The sequence below is a fragment of the Pipistrellus kuhlii genome, unplaced genomic scaffold (genome assembly GCF_014108245.1).
Source record: "Pipistrellus kuhlii isolate mPipKuh1 unplaced genomic scaffold, mPipKuh1.p scaffold_m20_p_8, whole genome shotgun sequence".
NCBI classification, from domain to species: Eukaryota; Metazoa; Chordata; class Mammalia; order Chiroptera; family Vespertilionidae; genus Pipistrellus; species Pipistrellus kuhlii.
In genome coordinates this window covers 50,268,023-50,289,572 of record NW_023425584.1, presented here as the reverse complement: position 1 = coordinate 50,289,572, position 21,550 = coordinate 50,268,023, and the positions used below count along the sequence as shown (strand labels likewise).

The window sequence follows — 21,550 nt, the reverse complement described above, 5'->3', positions numbered from 1 at the left end:
TATCCATTGAGCCAAACCGGTCCCGGCAATATTGGGACATTTTAAAAGTTTATTTTACATAGGGCACCTGCCATGTAGTAAGTGTCTTCAAATATTAAAGAGAGTAACTGAATCAAGTGAAAATCAATGTACCTACTTTCTTCAGACAGCATATACCAGTTTAGTGGAAAAAATTAGTTCTATTTAAGAGCTTAATAATCTGACTTTAAAATACCAGTCTTCATCTCATAACTAATTTTTCAAAGGAGAACCTAGAGGACTTTCATCAGTGATAATGTGAAATTGATTTTTGCATTCAAAAGTGTTTTGACTAGATGTTTGCTAAATCTGGCTTGTCTGTGCCATGGTTAATGGTTTAGGATTAGATACTTAGATTTTCCTAATCTGAAAATTTCATCATCATCTCTGCTGAAGATATATATGGAATTGTGCTGAGCAAGTCATTTCCATATAGTCAAATAGTAGCATTGAATTTATTTGAAGAAGAAAGTTTAGGTTTTAAAAATGTTTAATTAAGTTTGGGGTGAAAATTTATTTTACCTGCTGCAAGATATAATTTATTTAGCCATGAACTTTTTGACCTAAGGAAACAATACAATTTGAAAGGAATTGAATTGAAAAGTAGAAGGTCCTTTCCCTAAATTACATTTCACATATCAAATATTTATTTTTTAAAGTGATGTGACAACATATTTATATTTTATTTCATTACTCTAAACTAAATGTATTAATTATAACCTCTTGCTTTTTAGTTGATTTTTGAATTTCATAGTAAATCCAACAAAATAGGATCACCTTAGATACTCAGAAGTAGTAAACTTGCCACTTCAAGATCCCTCAACATTTTATACTGGTGAATTCTAATGTACTATTGATCAGCTATAAACTTGAGCAGTGCCTACTCATTGGACTGTGTTTATAAAAACAAACAAATATAAGAATTTTTATGTAACTTATGTACATATTTTAGGTTGTAATTTTTTGGGTGTTGTTTTTATGCATTGTAACACAGAAAAGTTTTGAGTAGAGGTAATCGTTGTATGGTATAGTAGAAAAAGCATTGTACTAAGAGGCAAGAGACCTTTTATGTTTATTTTTTTAAAATATATTTTTATTGATTTCAAAGAGGAAGGGAGTAGGAGAGATTGAAACATCAATTATGAGAGGAATCATTGAGGCTGCCTCCTGCACACCCCCAATGGGGATCAAGCCCACAACCCTGGCATGATCCCTTGACCGGAATGGAACCCGGACCCTTCACTCTGCAGGCTGATGCTCTAATCATCGAGCCAAATGAGAGACCTTTGTTTTAATTCTCACCTTGCTAGGGACTAGCTGTGATACCAGGCACTGGTAAAGTTACCACTTTAAAAATTTTGAAATGTTTTTTTTTTTTTTTAATTAAGAAAACTTTAAATGAATATTTTAAATATTTATAAAGTAGAAAATGCAATATTAGTGAACTTATTATTACCAACTACCAGAATTGTTTTTGTTTTGCCAATAGTTTTTTTTATTTACCTCCTTTTTTTTGCTTTAATATTTAAAATAATCCCAGACATCATGTTGACTCACCTCTAAATAATTCATGTATTCATGTAAAAAATGTATTTTCTTACATAATTATAATTGCTGCTATAATACCTACTATTAATAATATAGTTCCATAAGGATATCTAATACTCAACTCATATTCATTTTTATTTAAAAGATGTATTTTTATTATTTATTTTTTCTGATTAAGATCTAAACAAAATCAATTTATTGCATTTGGTTATGCCTCTTATGTCTTTACCAGAGGCCCGGTGCACAGATTTGTGCACCGGTGGGGTCCCTTGGTCTGGCCTGTGGGGATCAGACCGAAAACAGCTCTCTGACACCCCCGAGGGGTCCTAGATTGTGAGAAGGTAGTTCTCAGGTGACACACCCAGGAATTGTGCTTGCTTCTCTCTGATTCTGGTGCATTGCCCTAGAACTGCTACTGCCAAGTCACTGCAGCTCAGCAGCTGCTGGCTTGAGTGGTGTCTGCCCCCTGGTGGTCAGTGTGAGTCATAGCTACTGGCCAGTCAGCTGGTTGCTTAGGCTTTTATATATATAGATTAAAGTCAAATAGTTTGTCGTATTTCCCTTTTGTTTTCATGCTGTTGACCTACTGAAGAAATCTGGTTGGTTGGTTGTTCTATAGAATGTTACATGACTTGGTAACATTAGAGGATATAACCAAGAAGCTATTGCTTCTTGGTTATATCCTCTAATGTTTTCTCTATCCCATGTATTTTCTGATGAATAGAAATTAGATTTAAAAGTTGAATTAGATATAATACTTCATAGTACATCATGTGTAGAATCACATATTTTCTAATTGCTTACATTCTTATCAGAACTTCAGATAATGCTTATCACCATCCTATTCTTTATGTAAATTATTTAAGGTGATTAAAAATGTATATGTAAATATGTATATTAAAAGGTTTGTTTGATTCCAGATGATAAATGGTCATGACTGTTTTTCATGGAATACTTGAGAGTTTAGATAGATCAGTGTGTTCAGATGTTGCTAGCTTAATATCCAGTAAATAATTTAATATTTATGAGTTTAGTAATAAGGAAAAACAATGATAATAGAGGTGGGATAAATAGTCTCTGGTGAAGAAATTGTAGTGGTCTTTGGTTATGAAACTCCAGAAGCGTGTAAACTCTGGTCTTAGCAACTTAGGTTTGTCTTCTTTGAAGAGACTAAAATTCCATATTTTTGAAAAACCAACCAAAAATAAAACCAACCAAACTGAACCCAACTTTGGTGCTGGGAGCCTTTTAGGGAGGTCAAAACATGGGCCTATTCAGACATCTAAGCTTACATTAACTTGTTCTCTTTCAAATAATTGGTATAATAATAGGATGTGTGTGTGTATGAAATAAAAATTGGTACATTTGCAACAACTTAAAACTTGACTACAAATGTTATTTTATGGTCTTCCTTTGGATAAGTCTTAGAGAATGAGTGTAAATCTGAAGACTAGATTTAGAGGTTTATAATTCATTTATTGCTTTGTCATATATGCAGCCAGTGTCATCCAGGGGCAAAAATTTCGTTAAAAAATAGAGATGTGATTAAGTTGTGTAATCTCATAAACAGTCCTTTATTAGTATTATCTCCTGTTTACACTCCCAAGGTTCTCCATTTGTGTTTGGAGTATCAGTGCCCTCTGGGCAGGTGCTTAATATTAGAGGTGTAATATAAGGTATCTTTCATCTTCTGATGCTCTTATTTAAAACTTAACATACTATATCCATCCTGGCCCCACTCCCCATCTTTTAGAAATATACAAAACACTATTCCAGTAAACTTATGAATTGTTTAATCAAACTATGAAATATTATTTGACATTTTACTAACTCACTTAGTAGTGCATATACTTATTGCTGAATCTTCACTTCCAAATACATAACATCAACCTTCTGGTTTGCTAACCTTTATTATTATTATTATTATTATTTTTTAAACTATATTTTATTGATTTTTTTACAGAGAGGAAGAGAGAGGGATAGAAAGTTAGAAACATCGATGAGAGAGAATCATCGATTAGCTCCTCTTGCACACTCCTACTGGGGATGTGCCCATAACCAAGGTACATGACCTTGACCAGAATCGAACCTGGGGCCTTTCAGTCCGCAGGCCAGTGCTCTATCCATTGAGCCAAACCGGTTTCGGCCTAACCTTTATTATTGATAAATAAGACTAATGTATAATTATTTTTAAATCTATAAATATTGAACTAAGCTATGATCTTTTGTAAAGGGACAAAAGATCACCTATTACTTTCAAACTTTGGATGGCCCAAGATTGTTTTTATTATAATTGTTCATTATCTGGGTAGATAGAAAAGACCTGTCAGATGTGAGCCCAAATACTATGCTGTAAAAGGAAAGTTGAAAGGAATTTTGAAAACACTAGAATCAAGCAATAAGAATAATTACCTAGTTATAGAAAAATCTGAATTTACTTGCTGGAAGTAGTGGATTTTGTAGTTGAAATATATGGAACTTCCTATAGTTTGGTTATATTTTATGAAAATTGTCAAGGTTTTAGACTAGCAGAGGGCTTCACCAGCAATGAAGAGTGGAGTATTGCTGTGCCCTTTCTTTCAGCCACTTCATTAGTCAGAGGTGGTATGCTCATCTCAGCTGTAAGGAAACCACAATTTAGTTAGTGACCTGCTTGCTTAATGAAACAATGAGACATTTAGAAAAAATGGTTCTAACTTTTCTAAAAGGTGAAGGGGGTGAGCAACCTGTTTCACTTGAATGTTGCTTGTAAGGCTGAAGAGTGCCAACATGTGTCATCAGAAGGTATGAGGGATCATGACTAAAATAAGGTAGAAGAAAGGACTAGAGAAAGGGGACTAAAAAAAGGAATAAAATGGGATAGGGTGCCTGCAAGAAAGATAGAAGGTCATTCTGTAAATTGTGTGAGGGCCACCAATAATTATTTTAGTTGTTAATCCCTGGAAACTAAACTTAAGTTTGCCTAGAACAATGGTTCTCAACCTTTCTAATGCCGCGACCCACAGGTTAAGAACCGCTAGCAGGGTCCCCTAAGACCATCGGAAAACACAGATATTTACATTACAATTCACAACAGTAGAAAAATTACAGTTATGAGGTAGCAAAGAAAATAATTTTACGCTTGGGGGTCACCACAACATGAGGAACTATATTAAAGGGTCGTGGCATTAGAAAGGTTGTGAACCACTGGCCTAGAACAATATAGAATAAAAATTACAATTTTCCTGATTATTAGTAATGTAACAGTAATTTAGTGCTTTTAATTATTGGCATTGCTTTTTAAAGCTACTGTTATAAAATGCTTTTTAATTAACTACCTTAGATTTTATTGGTAATCAAAACTAAAGAATTCTTTAGATAATTGGATAGCAGTTCCTTCCTGAGATATTTTTGGTGAACCCAAATGAAACATAAAAGAGCAATGTAAACGAATTTATAAGAAATCAAGAATATATAACAGACAACGGCTTGCACTTCTGTTAAGGTTTAGTGTGAGGTCACAGGTCAAGGTACTAATAAGAGTGTTTGGGATGTCTGCTGCCATGAAACAAAATGGAAACTTGATTGATAGCTAGAGGGTTGAAGGGAGAGAGTGTGGTGGAGAAAGCAAAGGTCAGGGAGCCATTTCCCTTCTCTGCATGTATAACAATCACCTCTCCCCCAAACAAAATGTAGATGATATTGACCAATATGGCATATGTTGTGCACATTTCTTTAAGTATTGTGAAATGTCATTATATATGAAGTTGTAACAAATGTTTTAGTAGTTTGAAAGCTGAAATGAAATAGTTTATAAAAGATTTGGTAGGTTTGATGCCAAGTTTAAAGTAATTATAGAGTACCTTATTGACTCATGATAAAATGTGTATGTTTTTTGTTCTTAACAAGACATGCTAAATTTTATATTAAAATCCAATTTGGGCAAAGTTGTATAAAAAATAAATTTCTTATATTTTTTACTTTGTAATTTTTTTAATTCTCTTTAAAATAGGTTTGGTTTGCATGAAGTCTAGTAGTTCAGTTGTGGAGTTGGTTATGCTACTTTGTTCACAGGTGAGTGACAAAGAATAATGTTGATTTAAAAGTGAATTTTCACATGAAATATTTTACAAGGAAATTATAATGGTTTTATTAGAAAGTTTTGTTATAGTAAAGTTTTGAATTTGCAGTTTTAAAATAATGTTATTTGTATTATAAGAGGATTACTCCTTGTCTTTGATACTAATGGATAACTGAAGTTAGAACTGAGATAAATTGGATAGATGAAATAGAAACAGCATTTTAGAGTCACATTAAAAATGTTCAGATCAAATGGTCTTGAGATGGCTGAATGTTTTTGCTGTGTGTATTAAGGCTATAGAAACAGATTTATTTCTGTACCTTGTGGAGTACCACTCTTGACTCTCCTGGGAATAGTGGGTTTACTTCCCTTTTGTGCAGAGGTTATAAAATGAGTAATAAATAATTTTGAATTCTTGTCATTGCTAATTATTTTTGACATGCAGAGGAGATTTGGGAAAACATCAACAAAATATGACAGTCATCATAAGATGTAGTAAATAAATTTCTAAAAACAAAATTACATTCAATGTTCAGGAACTTTATATCTCATGTGGTAAATTTTGATAATTTCTTTCTTAAAAACTTACATTAAAATCATGTATCCTGTAATGTTTTCTTTTTTTGTTTTTCAGTTAAATAGATGAATGTTTTTATTGAGAGTTTTCTTTGTAGCCTTTTAAAAATGATATTTTGCTGGTAGTAAATTCCCCTACTTAAAACTTTAAAATAGCCTTTTTTAATAGGAAGGGTATTGGTCTAGAGGTCAAGGTTTCTGACCCATTTCAAAACCTTTGACCTTCATTTACAACTCTCATGGTTTACTTGCCTGACGAATAAGGATAATGCAAAATTAATGTTTCTTTGCATCGATTTATTCATTTTAGTGTCTATATTGCCAAATTTACTTAGACTGTGCTGATGGACATTTCATGAATACAAATTAAAGAATCATAGAAGGTGTGAAAAATCAATACTATGCATTGTCAATAAAATGCAATAAGAACAATTACTTTTAGAGATTACACTTAATAGATTTCTATAATGAACTTGTGAGGAGTAGTTATGTTATAGTGGGGTTATTATTCTTAGATTTAGTGAGATTCATGTTTTGTAATTTAATCATCTTTTATAGAAAATTTCTTTAAAAGCTGCCTGGATAAAATTTCCCATTAAGTAATCTGAATTGAAATAATTGCATGATTATTGTTATTGGTGGGATGATAGTTACCATATACCATTCTTTAAGAAGCATTTGCTTACAGTTTTGTATGTTTCTTCACAGAAGTATGAGTTTATTGTTTATAGTGATATAATTTTTCAAAGGTGAATTTTGATCATGAAGTTTCACTTTCTAGTGTAAAAGAATTGAATACATTCTTGATACAGGAAAGCTATTTCAGATATAGTATATTACATAGTTGAATGCAGAAGCTGAAAAGATAAAGAATGACATGTTTTAATACACCTATTTGTCATGTATGTCACAGTGCTGTTTAATATTAATCCAATCAGATGGGATATGAAGCTTACTTAGTAGAGTAAGTTGCAAAAGTCAGATAGTCTCAAGGTTTTTGTTTGAATAAAATACATTATTGGTTATTTGAAGTCCTTCACATTTTTTATGAGTTCTTCAAAAGTCCCATGGCATTTCTATAAGATGTTGCACAGTGTGAAAAATGATGTGAAAAATGAAGCCAGAATTAGCTCCAGATGTATACAGATTGTTCCAGGGTGATAATTACATTTTTCACTTTGAATTTTCCTAATTCAAAGAGGTCAGATTGGCAATCACAAAAGTGATTTATTTTGGTAAGAAGTGAACTATCTTTTTCCACATGAAAGCTTAAGAGATATGAAATTGAATTTGAAGTCGACATTTTGCAGATACTGGGTGGTGATGCCTTGAGTTTGATTGATAATTTTTTTTTAGTCTGAGATAGGGTGGGAAGTGAAAAGCTAGCATCTTGCTAAAATTTTAATTAATTTTTTAAGAGGAGATGGAGAGGATTGAGTGCCAAAGATCGAAAGATCAGGTCAAAAACTCTTTTTTTAATCACATAAATAATGGGATATGCTTATGAACTTAATATCTGCAAATTTGATTTAAAACTTTACAAATTACTTGGTGTTAATTTCATGACAGTCAGCCATCTTCTGATTATTTTTCTTCAATTCATTTAAAGCTTATTTTTTTTGCCTTTTAAAAATGCTGTTAAAAATTATTCACATTTTATTATAAAAGCAAGTATAGAGCCTAAATTTAAGAAATGAGGAAATTATCATATTTAATTTGCTTTCATTAAGAACAAACAGGGCACTATATAATTTCTTAAAGCTTCAAGTAAGGATTATATTTTTCAATATCCACTCTAATAGGTTGATTGGAAACCATGTCACATTTTATATCATTTAAGTCTTAACCTTATTTAGGCAAAATGTTAATATTTAGTTTTGAAAAGCTTTCTTAAAATACTCAGCATTATATTTTTGAGTAAAGACATATATATTTAAGGTTTATTAAATTAGGTTATTCATGTATTAAATTCCATATAAAATAATTTAAGAACTACTTAAGCTACTATACATGATTTATATCTTACTTAAAATATGACTGTCTACTTTCTTTAGAAAACTGTGTACTTTCTGATGTACAGAAGAAAATTGAACAAGTTCTCAATTATATTTCAGATTCACCTTTTTCACAAACATGTAACTTATTTGTTCCTGGTATTTGTTGTGTAGGTGTATAAACTTCATAGAAATCTATACAAATTTAAAGAAGATGTTAAATAGTTCTAGTAATATTACTATAGTGTTGTGTAAAGTGTTTGTATCTTGCTCATTTGACGTTAATATTATTTTTGAAAGAATTGACATTGCATTCAAGGCCACTTTATAAAAGCGTTGTGTTGCTCATCCTAATTCAGCCTGACACACATTCCAATAACACTACCTCCCTTCTTGGGTTTAAAGCTAAATTTATGACTGTGCATTGTGAAGTGCATCATTTAAAAATGGTTTCAACCCAAAACATCTAATAAATAAATAATGTGTATGGCTACTCAGTAGTAGACTTTCTAGACTAGAAATCATTCCATCGGATACTCAACAGTCCACTATCGGAGAGGGCTGTCAGATAAATCTTATGGTAGCTGCACTCATGTCCTGTAAATCACATATTATTGTCTGAGCCTTCTGCCAGGTCATCTATTCTTTTCCCATTTATCAGAAATGCATGGAGTACATAGAAAAACTAGAAGTACCATATAGTCTGGCCTGGCATCCTGTCTGAGCAATTAATCAGCAACAAAAGTTAATTGAAAATACTGTGTTAATGTGATTTTTTCCTCAAAAAATTTTAATCAAAATATGTAGATAGTTGTCATGGGAAATATTTTATTCACATGAAGGTGATATAAAGGTTGGTCATTTTTGATTCAAGGGTTCCTTTCTATACCTCAGAATTATGGATTTGAAAATGATAATATTAATAATATGAACCATATATCACGATTGTTATGCTTTTGTGTCAGTTTTGTGCTTTGAATTTTTTTGAATTGATTTTTAAAAAATCTTTATAGAAAACTAGAGGCCCGATGCACAAAATTCATGCACGGGGGTGTGTGTGCCTCAGCCCAGCCTGCACCTTCCTCAGTCTGGGACCCTTCAAGGGATGTCCGACTGCCTGTTTAGGCCCAATCCTACTGGACGTTGCTCTCACAGTCCAGTACTGCTGGCTCCCAACTGCTCGCCTGCCTGTCTTCCTGATTGCCCCTAACCACTTCTGCCTGCCAGCCTGGTCATTCCCTAACCACTCCTTTGCCAGCCTGATTGATGCCTAACTGCTCCCCTGCCAGCCTGATGGCCCTAACTGCCCTCTCCTGCAGGTCTGGTTTCCCCTAACTGCCCTCCCCTGCTGGCCATCTTATGTCCACATGAGTGCAGACATCTTTGACCACATGGGGCCAGCCATCTTGTGCATTGGAGTGACGGTCAACTTGCATATTACTTTTTTATTAAATAGGATTATTAGATAGGATGTTCCTTTCTTTCTTCACTCTCGTAATTTCTCCCATTCTGGTTTCCTTCTTTTTTTTGAATTTATTCTTTGTCAATATATGATATCAGCATTACTACTTTTGACTTTTTTATGACCATTACCTTTTTATAGTTGTGATGAGTATTTAAAAAAAAAATATTTCATTGATTTTTTTTACAGAGAGGAAGGTAGAGGGATAGAGAACTAGAAACATCAATGATAGAGAAACATTGATCAGCTGCCTCTTGCACACCCCCTAGTGGGGATGTGCCCACAACCAAGGTACATGCCCTTGACCTGAATTGAACCTGGAACCTTTCAGTCCGCAGGCTGACGCTCTTATCCACTGAACTAAACCGGTTTCAGCAATGATGAGTGTTTTGAGTACAGTAGATAGATTAAACAAACTCAGGTGGGACAGGACGCAAACCAAGTCTGTACTGTGGCATAAAGGTATCCTTTGTTTTTAGGTCCCTTTTTCTGTATAAACCTCATTTCTTACAACATTGTTCTTTTTGTCTCAAACTATGCTGACTTGAACTGCTTAAAATTACCCACATGTACCATCATATTTTTATGTCTTGGTATGTGCTTTTTCTTTCATTATCATCTCCTCCTTCAAATTTGGTGACTTTAATTGCTGGCTTCACATCATGGAGAACACAATTTAATTATTCCCCTCTCAGATTCTCATATATGTAGTCAGTATCTTTTTGCTTGTCTCCAGTTTAGAGCTCATCATAGAATATACCTCAGATTTTTAGTATATATAGGCTAGTTTATTATTATTTTTTATTGTCAGTTTTTCTGTGCTCTAGGTCCTATGAAGGTAACAGTTTTTTCTGTTTGGTCTATTAAAGTATACTTAGTACCCAGCACAGTTCTTGGCACATGATGGCTACCCAATGAATATGGAATGAATTGATCATTCAGTTCCCAGCTAAATTGCAATCTCTTCTGGAAAGGTTCTTAGACTCCTCTCTTCCATACACTCCAAGCCTAGTGAGGGATTGACCTAAAGTTCTCAAAACATTTTCTCATCTCTTTCTAGTAACTGTAATTTTCCTTGGTTGAATTTGTGGTAGCCATGTGCTTATTTGACTGGTTTTTGCTATCCAGATTTTCCAGTATAGTAAATTCCAATGTGTGTACTGTGTGATGATAATGGAGAAAAGTATACAGTGTTGAGTTAAGTTTGGAAAATGTTGGTTTAAATTTAATTAGATTTCTATCCTGGAATGCCCCTAAAGTTCTGTAGTAAATATGTGTGTGTGCATAGGTATGTATGTAATAATGTAATGTTGATTCTGTAATGGGAATAAAATTAGTATTAGTATTTGATCACAGAATCCTTTTTATGGCCATAGTATGTTTGGATATTTATAATTTTGCAAGAGCTGCTGTTACATCAGAAATGAGATAGTGAATAATGCAGGAAATGCCTCTTTTTAAAGTTTTGTGCCTCTGTTTTTCTTTGCTTCTCCAATCACAGCGATTAAAGAAAATCAATAGATATGCAAAATTATAGCTAGCAATTTCTTCATAAAACTGATTATTTTTGCTTCATTCAGACATAATTATCTCAGGCACTTGTTCTCTCCTTTGTAGATTAATTTGGACAATTTATACGTTGTTTCTGAATCACTTCTAAAGATCTATTTCTTCCAATTTATGTGTTGTTTTTGAAGAAATAGATCTTTAGAAGTGATTATAGTAAAAGTTGGTATTCTTCCTAGAGCAACTTAAGTTTAACCTGTCATGTCTCTCTGTGGGTGTATTTTTTACACTGTTTATGCAGATCTAACCCTAAGTTTAATATTGAATGGATCTCACTATTTTTTCTTTGTGTGCTAAGGGAGCCTGTATGGTAACAATATGCAAAATGCATTAAATATTGAAATTTATTCTTTGATATATTGTAAATAAATAATTTTATTTTCCTTGTAACCAGCCTAAAGTTTTTTAATGTAACTAGGACTTTGAGGGCAATTGGCTTCTTAAAGACCAGTTTTTATGTTGTATGATTTCATTAGGATCAATATAATTTAATATTTCAACCGTTTCATAATGTTATCTCTTCTTTCCTTTTGGATGTGTTTATAACTCATCTTTAGAATGTACTTATAGAGTTAATGGATGTACATTGATTGTGACTAAATTTTGTTATTGTCATTGCTGATGACCTTTTGATTATGAATGGATGAGAATCAGTAGGGTACTGATTAATATCAGGATAAAAAATAGGCTTCTAGTACAATCACTTAGTTTAGCTTTACAGCTGCTGAGAATGCTTAATCCTTAAAATTTACAAAGGCTGTTTTACATTGAAGTGCTCAGAATTACCTTATTTTTGTGTACAATAGAAGTTGATCTTATAATAAGGAACTAGATACCTTTGAAACATGATAGGAAGTTTATGGAAGTTTGAGAAGGTATCAAGGTATATTTATTGATCATGAAAATCTTAAATTCATTAAAATTTTTAAAGTATCCCAAATCAACTTAATAACTATGCTAATGTTGTAAAATAGTTATGCTTTTATTTGATTCAAGATATATAACAGATAACTTGCTTTTTAAGATGCCTTTGTCTTTTAAACAGCAAAAACATTAAAAACAAATAAAGTACTTTTAAAAACATTTAAGTTGATGGATTAGTGAATATCAGTTGATTTTTATTTGAATCTAAATGCTATATTAAATTAAAGTGCTATGTTACAGCCAAAGGAAAGCATAATTTATCTTTAGATGCAAGATTTATTCTGAAGTACAGGCGTCCTGTTGATTCACTAGCACACTAGGTTTTGGGAAACACAACCTTTTAAGGGAAATTTTGTGGAACTGGCCATACACCCTGTGGCTTGGCAGTCTAGTCAGAAGGATGATACCATGCTGACTATATAACTAGATCTTTGAACATTATTCTCAAGGGTGGCAAATGCAAAACAAAGTAATATCAACTGGCACTTAATTCTGCAAACTCCCTGCTGATTGGGGTATTCAGTGAAATGAAACTCTTCCTGACAGGAAGTTAGCCTATGAGGATGGAGACATCTGAAAATAAAGTGAGCTTTAATTTAGCACCCTGCTGTTTTTTTTTTACAACTGGTCTTTTAAATTTGGGATTAGAGAGAGAATTAGCAAGAAGGGAGAATACATGAATGGGAATATTCTTAACATAACATTTTCCTTTGGTCTATGTCACCAGCTACTACTTTGGGGCTTTACTTTCTTTCTTTTTTCTTTATTACTTCAAATTAATCTACTGAAGTTCAGTAGTATATTATAGAAAAGCTGGGTTAAAAGTGTAAAGCTTAAGATTGTTTTTGTTTAATACTAAACTCTAATAATTATGTGAAAACTCAGCTATATTCTTGTCCATATGTTCTTTCATAAGTAGTATATAACTTAATGGATTTTAGTCAGAATAATCAGGGTTCTTATAATCCAGATTTAAATTTTTCTGTTGAAACTGCTTACACTGTTTGCCTCAGTTGGCTCTGAGATCAAATAGTTATTTAGTAATTGAGTACCCTGATATATACCATTAATATACCAGTATAATAGCAAAATTTAGGAAGGGACAATTATTATGTATTAGTAATTGTACATATACTCAATCTATTGTGCATTTTTAAGTCAAATAGCTCTTTTAAATTAAGCTGCCATTTTATTATATGCGCTTCCAGAAGCATGTGTTCAGTGTTTACAAAATCTAAGGTTTGAGCTTTATTTTTTGCCTGAAATAAGAATTAGAACCCTAAAAGTTATATATTTGTTTCTCTAGCAGTAAATTCTTCAGATACTGGAGTTGGATAGGATCTTAAGAAGTGGTTGTCTTGAGGCCAGGAAATGCTGTGATGATAGATTTTTGAATCTTAAGAAATTTCCCCCCTTCTACAACCTATTAATTCTGTAACCATGGGCAAATTATTTCCTTTGCTTGAGTCTTACTTTCTTACTGAGTTAAATGGATGTAATAAAAATTGTATTGGATAATATATGTAAATATATGTAGAACAGTCCAGAGAGCAAAGTAGGTTGTAAATTAAAGTTATTAGATTCCGACTCTTAAGTGTTTTTGTAGCACACAAAACCCTTTCTTTATTTAGTATTTTCAGTGTTGCTTGTTTTCTTTTTATGGAATTAATTTGTTCATATTCTGGACTTTCAAAATCAGTCCACCATTATTTTCTGCAGCATTTTTTACATTATCTCCTATCATTTTTGCAGTTTTATGCCCAGTCTTTCCTATGTTCACTGTGAACATAGAATATTAGAGCTAGAAGAGATTAATAGATTAACAGATTTTGGCCTTTTTTATGTAGACAGGGATAATGGGCAACATTCATATTTTTTATAAGCTCCCAAAGGTGTGGTTCCTCCATTTCCTGGGCTAGCTATAATGATGGCTGCTTTGGGAAAGTCAGTATAGTATACCAGAATGCAAGTGAGGCTGATGTTACTACCGTGTTTCCCCAAAAATAAGACATCCCCTGAAAATAAGACCTAGCTCAACTTTGGGAGAAAAACATAAGACACTGTCTTATTTTCGGGGAAACAGGGTATAACAGTTGTCTTAGGGTCTTTTGTGTACTTCAGAACTTCTTATTTTTACTACATTACTTTTAGCATACCTCTTGTGTTACAATAGTATAGAAATACCGCACTTTTTCAGTCAGTGTAGTTTACTACTAATCAACTGTTTTTATTACCAAATACATCACTATCAGGGAAGTTTGTTATGATGATTCTGAACTTCAGCCTGTCAGCGTGGGAGAGACAGGAAGGGACAAAAGGAAGTATCATTTGAAAAATGCCTCTAAAGAATCACTGATTTGGCTTATTCCTGAATTAGTGAAATGACCCATTTCCTTTTTGTTGGTTTTACCTCTTTCAGTGCATACTAACAAATTTATTTTCTTAGGAGAATCTATTCATAGGTCCTTTTGAAGAGGAGCTTTAGTTTGTTGTCTTATCCAATTCAAACTTTTCTTTCTTATTTTCAAGGTCTCTGATAGCTGTTTTGATTTAGTTTATGCTTATTTCTATGCTGCCTTGCAATTAGTATTCTAATATTTTACATAAACATTATATGCATCTCACCAATTTCTGGATAGTTTATTAAAAAAAAAAACAAACACCCCCCCCAAAAAAAAAACAAAAAACAAAAACAAACCCCCACCAAATTCTCTAACCTTAAACCTGTATCCACATTTTCCTGACTCTCTCTTGTGTACAATGTGCTTTTACATATAATGAGTGTGAAGATGTATACATTCTAATGTTCTAAATATGGGTGCAAAGTGCATTCTTTTTTATAGTGTTTATATATTTTTTAAAGTTCTTTATTTGGAAGCTCAAGTTTTCATTTGGCATTCAAGTAAAACAGCAGTATTGTCTTCTTGGGTCAGTTGGTTTGTCAGATTATTCTTGATATCAGATACTACATAATTGAGGGCAAATTTGGTTTTGGTTTTTTACTCTTCCTTTTTTAGAGGAAAGATGATCTGTTCCTTTGCCCACGTAAGCTTATACATTGACTTGATATTGCAGAGTTGTCTCACATTATCTCCATTGCAAAGATTCCCTATTGTTGTTTTGCAGCACTCCTCTAACTTATAAGAATAGGATTCTGTTTGCTACTATGGTAAGCTAAGGAAGAAAATAGGAAGTTTGTCACTGGCAGTGACGGGGGAGAATTTTTAAAAAAAGGATTTCTACTTCTTATCAGTTACTTCAAGCCGGGCCTGCTGCCTTACTTATTGGGACATTTGGGAGTGCTATCATTGCTCTTCTGCTGATTGTTAGAAGTTGCTCTTTGTGATACCCGTTTGTTATTAGCAGATTAGCTATGCAGCTTTCAGTCTCCTGGAGCCTGGTAGCTTTATACATAGCAAATTAAACTGAATTTATGGAACCAAAATTAAAACCAGTCACAATTGAATCACTGTTAGAACCAACACTTGGAGCAGAACTTGACTTCCTCGAATCATTTTCCAGCTCTTGCCACAATAGACTAATTTTTAAAAACGGGTTTTATTTTTTTGGAATCTTTTGAATTTTTTCAAACTTGTTAGCAAAGTTTACTTTTCCGCAGCTTGGTGTTTCTGTTGCTTTAATTTGGTTTCTCTAATGTGACAGACTGAAATATGGCTCTCCCCAAAATATCCATGTTAAATAACTAAAGCCTATGAATGTTACTTTATTTGTTTTTTTTTTTTTGTGATTAAGAATTTTTAGATAAGGAGATACTCCTGAATTACCTGGAGATTAAAGTTAGGCACACAGAGAAGGTGGCAGTGTGAAGAGGAGCAGAAAGTGATGTAGCCACTAGCCAAGGAATGCTGACAGGTATCAGAAGCTGAAAGAGACAAGGAACAGATTCTCCCCTAGAACCTCCAGGAATGCAACTTTGCTGATATCTTGATTTTGGGCTCAGTGAAACTGACTTTATATTTCTCATCTCCAGAACAGAGAGAGAACAAACTTCTAGTATTTTAAGCTCCCAGATTTGTGGCAATTTATCATAGCAGCACAGGAAACTAATCTTGTGAAGACCTGAGTATTATTAGAATAGTTGCTCCTCCCTCCTTCATCTACAGTGTTAAATTATAGTTTCTTTAACAAGCATCTGAATGCTTGATATATGGAAAATTGAATCAGGAACTGTTGAGAACTCAAGAAGTGATTCCTACATTTAAAATGTTTCATAGTAGTCAAGGAGATAAATTCTAATTTGTGGAGTTATGACCCAGGAAAAATAGAAAATAAAAATTTTTAATGGGGATGAAACAGATAGGAATAAAATAGTGTCAGAGAAATGCATTGGTGACTACTTGTTTCATCGATACTAATTTATTTGTGCAGCAAAACCAGCTTATCAAGTATTTCATCGTATCACTATTGCAGTTATGTTGTAGGTCAAAGAATGGACTGCTTGATATTTATCCATATCATATTTTAGGACTTTTGCATTATACTTAAAGTTGATATCAACTAATATCTAATTAGATACCTTGATAAATATTTGAAAGAGTTATGGAAACATTCTGGATTGAAAGGCTTTTTCCTGATAAGACATTAAGCATACTGTGATTGGCTACAGGTTGTGGCTATGAGCAACTGTACTATGTAACTGTAGCATGCACTCTGTATGTCTGAGATGTGTGTGTGTTTAAAATCAGGACCAAAGCTCTGTGAAAGCTAGATATAGTGTGAGGTTTGCAAAACTCTAATTCTGAAGATATCATATTTCATAGCATGAACATTAAATTTAATGAAAATTAAAAAAGAACTTACATGCTCCTAGTAATGCTGAAATTAATGTGATGCTATTTCATAGTTATTTATTTTTTGATGTAAAGCTTTGAACACTGAAATTAAAATTTCACTTTATGTTAGCATTAAGGATTTACTCAGTGAATATGGTATCAGTTTACAGTGGTCACTGTTCAGAGTGGAGGACCCCAAATGGTTAAACAGCAGGAGAGTTTTCTGCTTTTAGTTAAAAACTGCTGTTTTCTATGTGCCTTATTTACTACATATTTAATTCTTAATGTTGTGTGCTGTGGGATTGGGCATACAAAAGTCAGCAGAAAGAGTTCTGGTTTTTACATCTAAAGCCATTACGTGCTGTACAATAATAAAGGCACTATTTTATTGGGTTACTTGTAATTAACTTCAGCACTAGGCATTCATATAAATCATTCGTAATCTGTTTTCTTTAGATTTTTATTCTTTTAAAGTGTTTTAGTTTATTTGCTTTCTGTTATCTTTTTACGTATGGATTGAGATTGTAATTGCTTTTTGGAATTAGGCTGTCAGAAATCAACATATATGTGAGTTCAAGAAATGATTGAGGCAAGCTAATGAACTTTATGTAACATTTTATGGAGATTTGTTACTGAAATAAAATTCCGCAGTGGTATTGTTTTGTTGTGGAGCTTAATAAATAACTGTTTTCTGAAGTTAAAAAGTCTATGCATTCAAAAAGTTAAAATGGCAACTATTATTAATTAGAAAATCTTTATACTTTTTGTTTTTCAAAATCCTGAGAAGGAAAAGACATGTGATTTCTTTGAACTCTTGTCAGTTTGTTGACATTCTTTTCATTTTAAATATTTGAATCTACATATGTTTTCTTTTTTCTGTTTTATTGAATTAACTGTGGTGACATTGGTTAACAAAATATACAGGGTTTGGAATTTATATGTATTTTCTATAATATCTGATACATGCCATTCATAGATTGATTAGTAATTTATATTATTTTGTACTTATAAGATTTTAATGATTTTATCTAGAAATGGAATAAAAATGAAATAGAGGCAGACTTTTTTGGATAAAAAATAAGCAACTAAAAAGAAACACATGTATGTCTGCCTGAGATTACGTTAACAGTATGTATTATCCAAAACTAAATATTAAAAGTAAAACTTTGTCTCTAAAAATACCTTCATTTCATAAATGTTTACAGTGATCTGTAGGAAGAATTTAGAGGTATGAGATAATTTATTCTTTCCAGCGATATAAAAATCTTGATGATGCTTATAAAATGAATGTTAGGTGTTCTGAGGTGGCTGATGGGAGGCATGAAGGAAGCTATTTGCACTCATGTCCTGAAAGCTGTGCTTTAAAGAATAATTCTGTATGAAAATGCTTTTTATATTGTAGCTGAGTATATCAGGTGGTTTAAAAATATTTTTAAAATAATTAGCTGTTTTATATAGTTTAATAGAAGTCTTTCATGTTTCCTCTCCAGCAGTCTCTAATGAACACTCCTTGTAATTTCAGTGCAGGCTTTGAGATTCCCTAAAGACTTGACTTCAGACCTCAAAGGGCGGCAGTTGCCATATGTCTGGAGAACTGGAGTTGCCAAACAGACTGACCATGTACTAATAGGACACATTTATGTAGCTCCTGAATGTGAAGCCCTGGTATAAACTTAATGATCATCTGTTGAGAGATTGTGGCTGGAAAGGATTACAGCAACTTTTGTCACCTTTTTTGAAATTAAGCTTTCTGTGTTGATTAGTGAGAGAGCTTGACAAAATTGATGCCAGTTAGGGAGTTATTCATAGGATCATTATTGGTTGAAGAATGTTTTTCTTGAAAATGTTTAAGAACATTTTCAAAGCCACTTGCAAATATATTCATTTTAATATATGCTTGAACACAATAGCAAGGGGATTATTGTTTTTGAGTGATTATTTACATGTAATTTGAAGCTATATTTATAGAATTTACACAATTGATTTCATGTTATCTCAGGTTTTTTTATTGTAAAATATTTGCATTTTTTATTTTGTAAATCCATTAGTTATTTTTCAATATTTCTTTTTATATAAAGTACACATTAAAATATTTGTTAAATAAGCAATTATAAAACCGAACCATTTGCTAATCCAACTTTAATAGAATTTTCTTTCTTTTAGCTCAATTTGTAGTTATATGTATATGCAATACATTTAATTTATAAACTAAGCCATAATATTTATACAGGTACAATGTAAGTTTTAGAAGTATATGTTCACAAAATTTTGAAACCAAATCTTTCCAAAGGGCAGTATTTTATTTTGCTATTTCCTGTAATGATTTGTTTTACTCTCTAAAGAGACAGTGGAGTCAGACCTGCCCTTCACTATTATGGTATATTCTTTCCTGGTCTGAGGTGACTCAGGTTGTGTTAGATATGCTGCTGAGAGAGTGCTGACACAAAGTGCAAACACTGTTGAAAAGTTCTTGATAGTTTACTTTGAGCACTTAAGATTACTGTATCTTGAACATGAACAAGTTTTCTCTAGTTTTGACCTTTAGTCCTGTGTATAATATGGTTCTCAATTTTGTGTTAATACATTCCCTGCCTCATTTGAGCTCTCCTTTGTGGCCTCCTCCTTTGAATTTTAACAGTATTTCTGTCATCCATGGAGGTAATTGAAGTTATATCCAACAGATTTGATTTATTTTTACAAAGGCATATGTGACTATAACATCTTTAAGTATTAATAATGATATTTCATTGAACAGCACAAACCTTTACATTTTTATATTTTTTAATAAGAAAATTGAAATAGTTCATTATGAATTTAGGTTTTTGTTAACAAATTATTCATTTCTTTCTTTCTTTTTTTTTTATCCTCACCTGAGGAAATTTTTTCCATTGCTTTTCAGAGAGAGTGTAAAGGAGGGGAAAAAGGAAGGTGTGGGGAGAGAGAGAGAAACATTAACATGAGAGAGAAATATCAACTGGTTGCCTCCCATACACATCCTGATCTACCAGGGATTCAGAGCAAACTACAACCCTCGACCTTTGTGTGTGAGGACTGGCCCTCTAAACACTGAGCAACATTGGCCAGGCATCTTCATTTCTTTAATCAACCAATTGATTAATTAATTATTTTTTATGTTTTTTAAGATTTTTACAGAGGAAGGGGTGGGGGAGAGAGAGAGAGAGAGAGAGAGAGAGAGAGAGAGAGAGAGAGAGAGAGATCCATGAGAGGGAAAACATCAATGGGCTGCCTCCCACACGGAGGGATAGCTCGCAACCCTGACGAGGAATCAAAGTGGCAACCTTTTGGTACAGGGATCGGGCTGTTTCTTTAACTTAAATGATATTTTGATTTACAAAAAAGGAGAATATTTTATTGCCAATAGCAATAAAGTTGATTTCATTTGGTAGTATGTAGAATACTGACTTAAAAAAAGAAAAAGAAAAATTCTTAATAGTTCATGCTACATTTATATTTTTCTAGGTTTGCTATCAGTATTTGTGAAAATTGAATGCTTATGCCATTGTTCAGAGAGATTTCAGAATAATTTGTATAAATAGCTATCATACAGTCAGAAAAAATGTGTTTTTATTTACTGATCTTCATTTATACATATTATTTTTAATGTTGTATGATTTATTAAGAAAGAGATGTATTATTTCACAAATCTAAAAAATAGTATAATACTTAAACTAAAAAACAATACTAGCTCCCTGCCTAACTTCTTCCTTTTCCTTGGATTCTACTTTCTGAAAGGAACCACATTCAAATCTCTTAGTTATTGACCCTGCTAGTTACCTTATATTTCTAAGTGATGCAATAGCTATTTATTGATTTTTCTATTTTGAACATTGTTTAGTGTCTTTCATGAAAGATGACCATTGAGTATTTATATTGCTCTCCTTTTCTGTTTCACACTTCCCTCATTTACAGTACAGTTACATCATAATATTTAAAGTCATATTTAGCATTTACATTATTGTGACAATGTAAGTAAGTATTCATGGCAGAACTACAAAATATACTTACCCTTCCTTCTTCCCTTTTCTCTCTTTCCTCTTCTCCCCTTTCTCTTCCTCTTTTCCCTTTCTCCTTCCTCCTTCCTCCTTCCTCCTTCTTCCTTCTTCTTCCTACCTCCCTTCCTTCCTCTTGCTTGTCTTTTTCTTCAATTTTTATCCTAGAATTAATAATTTTCTATTTTTTGTTTATTTTAAATTTTTTATATCCTCCACAAATTTGCTGCTAAGTATTTCACTGGATGCCTAAAATTTCTACCAGTGTGATCAAACCCAACCTTGTATCTATTGATTCAATAATTTTTCTTGACAGTATAGTGCCTGGAGTTATTATTCTATTTCATTCTGGATTGGTTACTCTGTAGGCATGGAGGCTTCTTTTATCATCAACCTAGGATTTTTTCCTTTTCTTTCTTGTACTTTAATGTGTATCTCCTGTATCCCATCATGTCCTGTTTTTAGAAAGTACATTTATTCAACATTTATTGATCATTTACTATGTATGTGTTGGTCACTGTTCTGGCACTGAGAATATAGTAGGGAATAAAACAAAGGTAAAGGCAAAAAATCTGGTGGTAATAAGTATGCCTTGGGAA

The 21,550-nt window shown here is 32.5% G+C and overlaps 1 protein-coding gene across 6 annotated transcripts in view; it reads left to right on the top strand.

Moving 5' to 3' along the window:
• LRBA (LPS responsive beige-like anchor protein) overlaps positions 1–21,550 on the top strand; it is a 518,726-nt gene that overhangs the window by 141,321 nt on the left and 355,855 nt on the right. For all 6 annotated transcript variants that reach the window (XM_036424850.2, XM_036424848.2, XM_036424851.2 and 3 more), the window contains one exon: positions 5,558–5,619. In XM_036424850.2, coding sequence (XP_036280743.1) covers positions 5,558–5,619 — 62 coding nt within the window. The remainder of the gene's footprint in view (positions 1–5,557; positions 5,620–21,550) is intronic.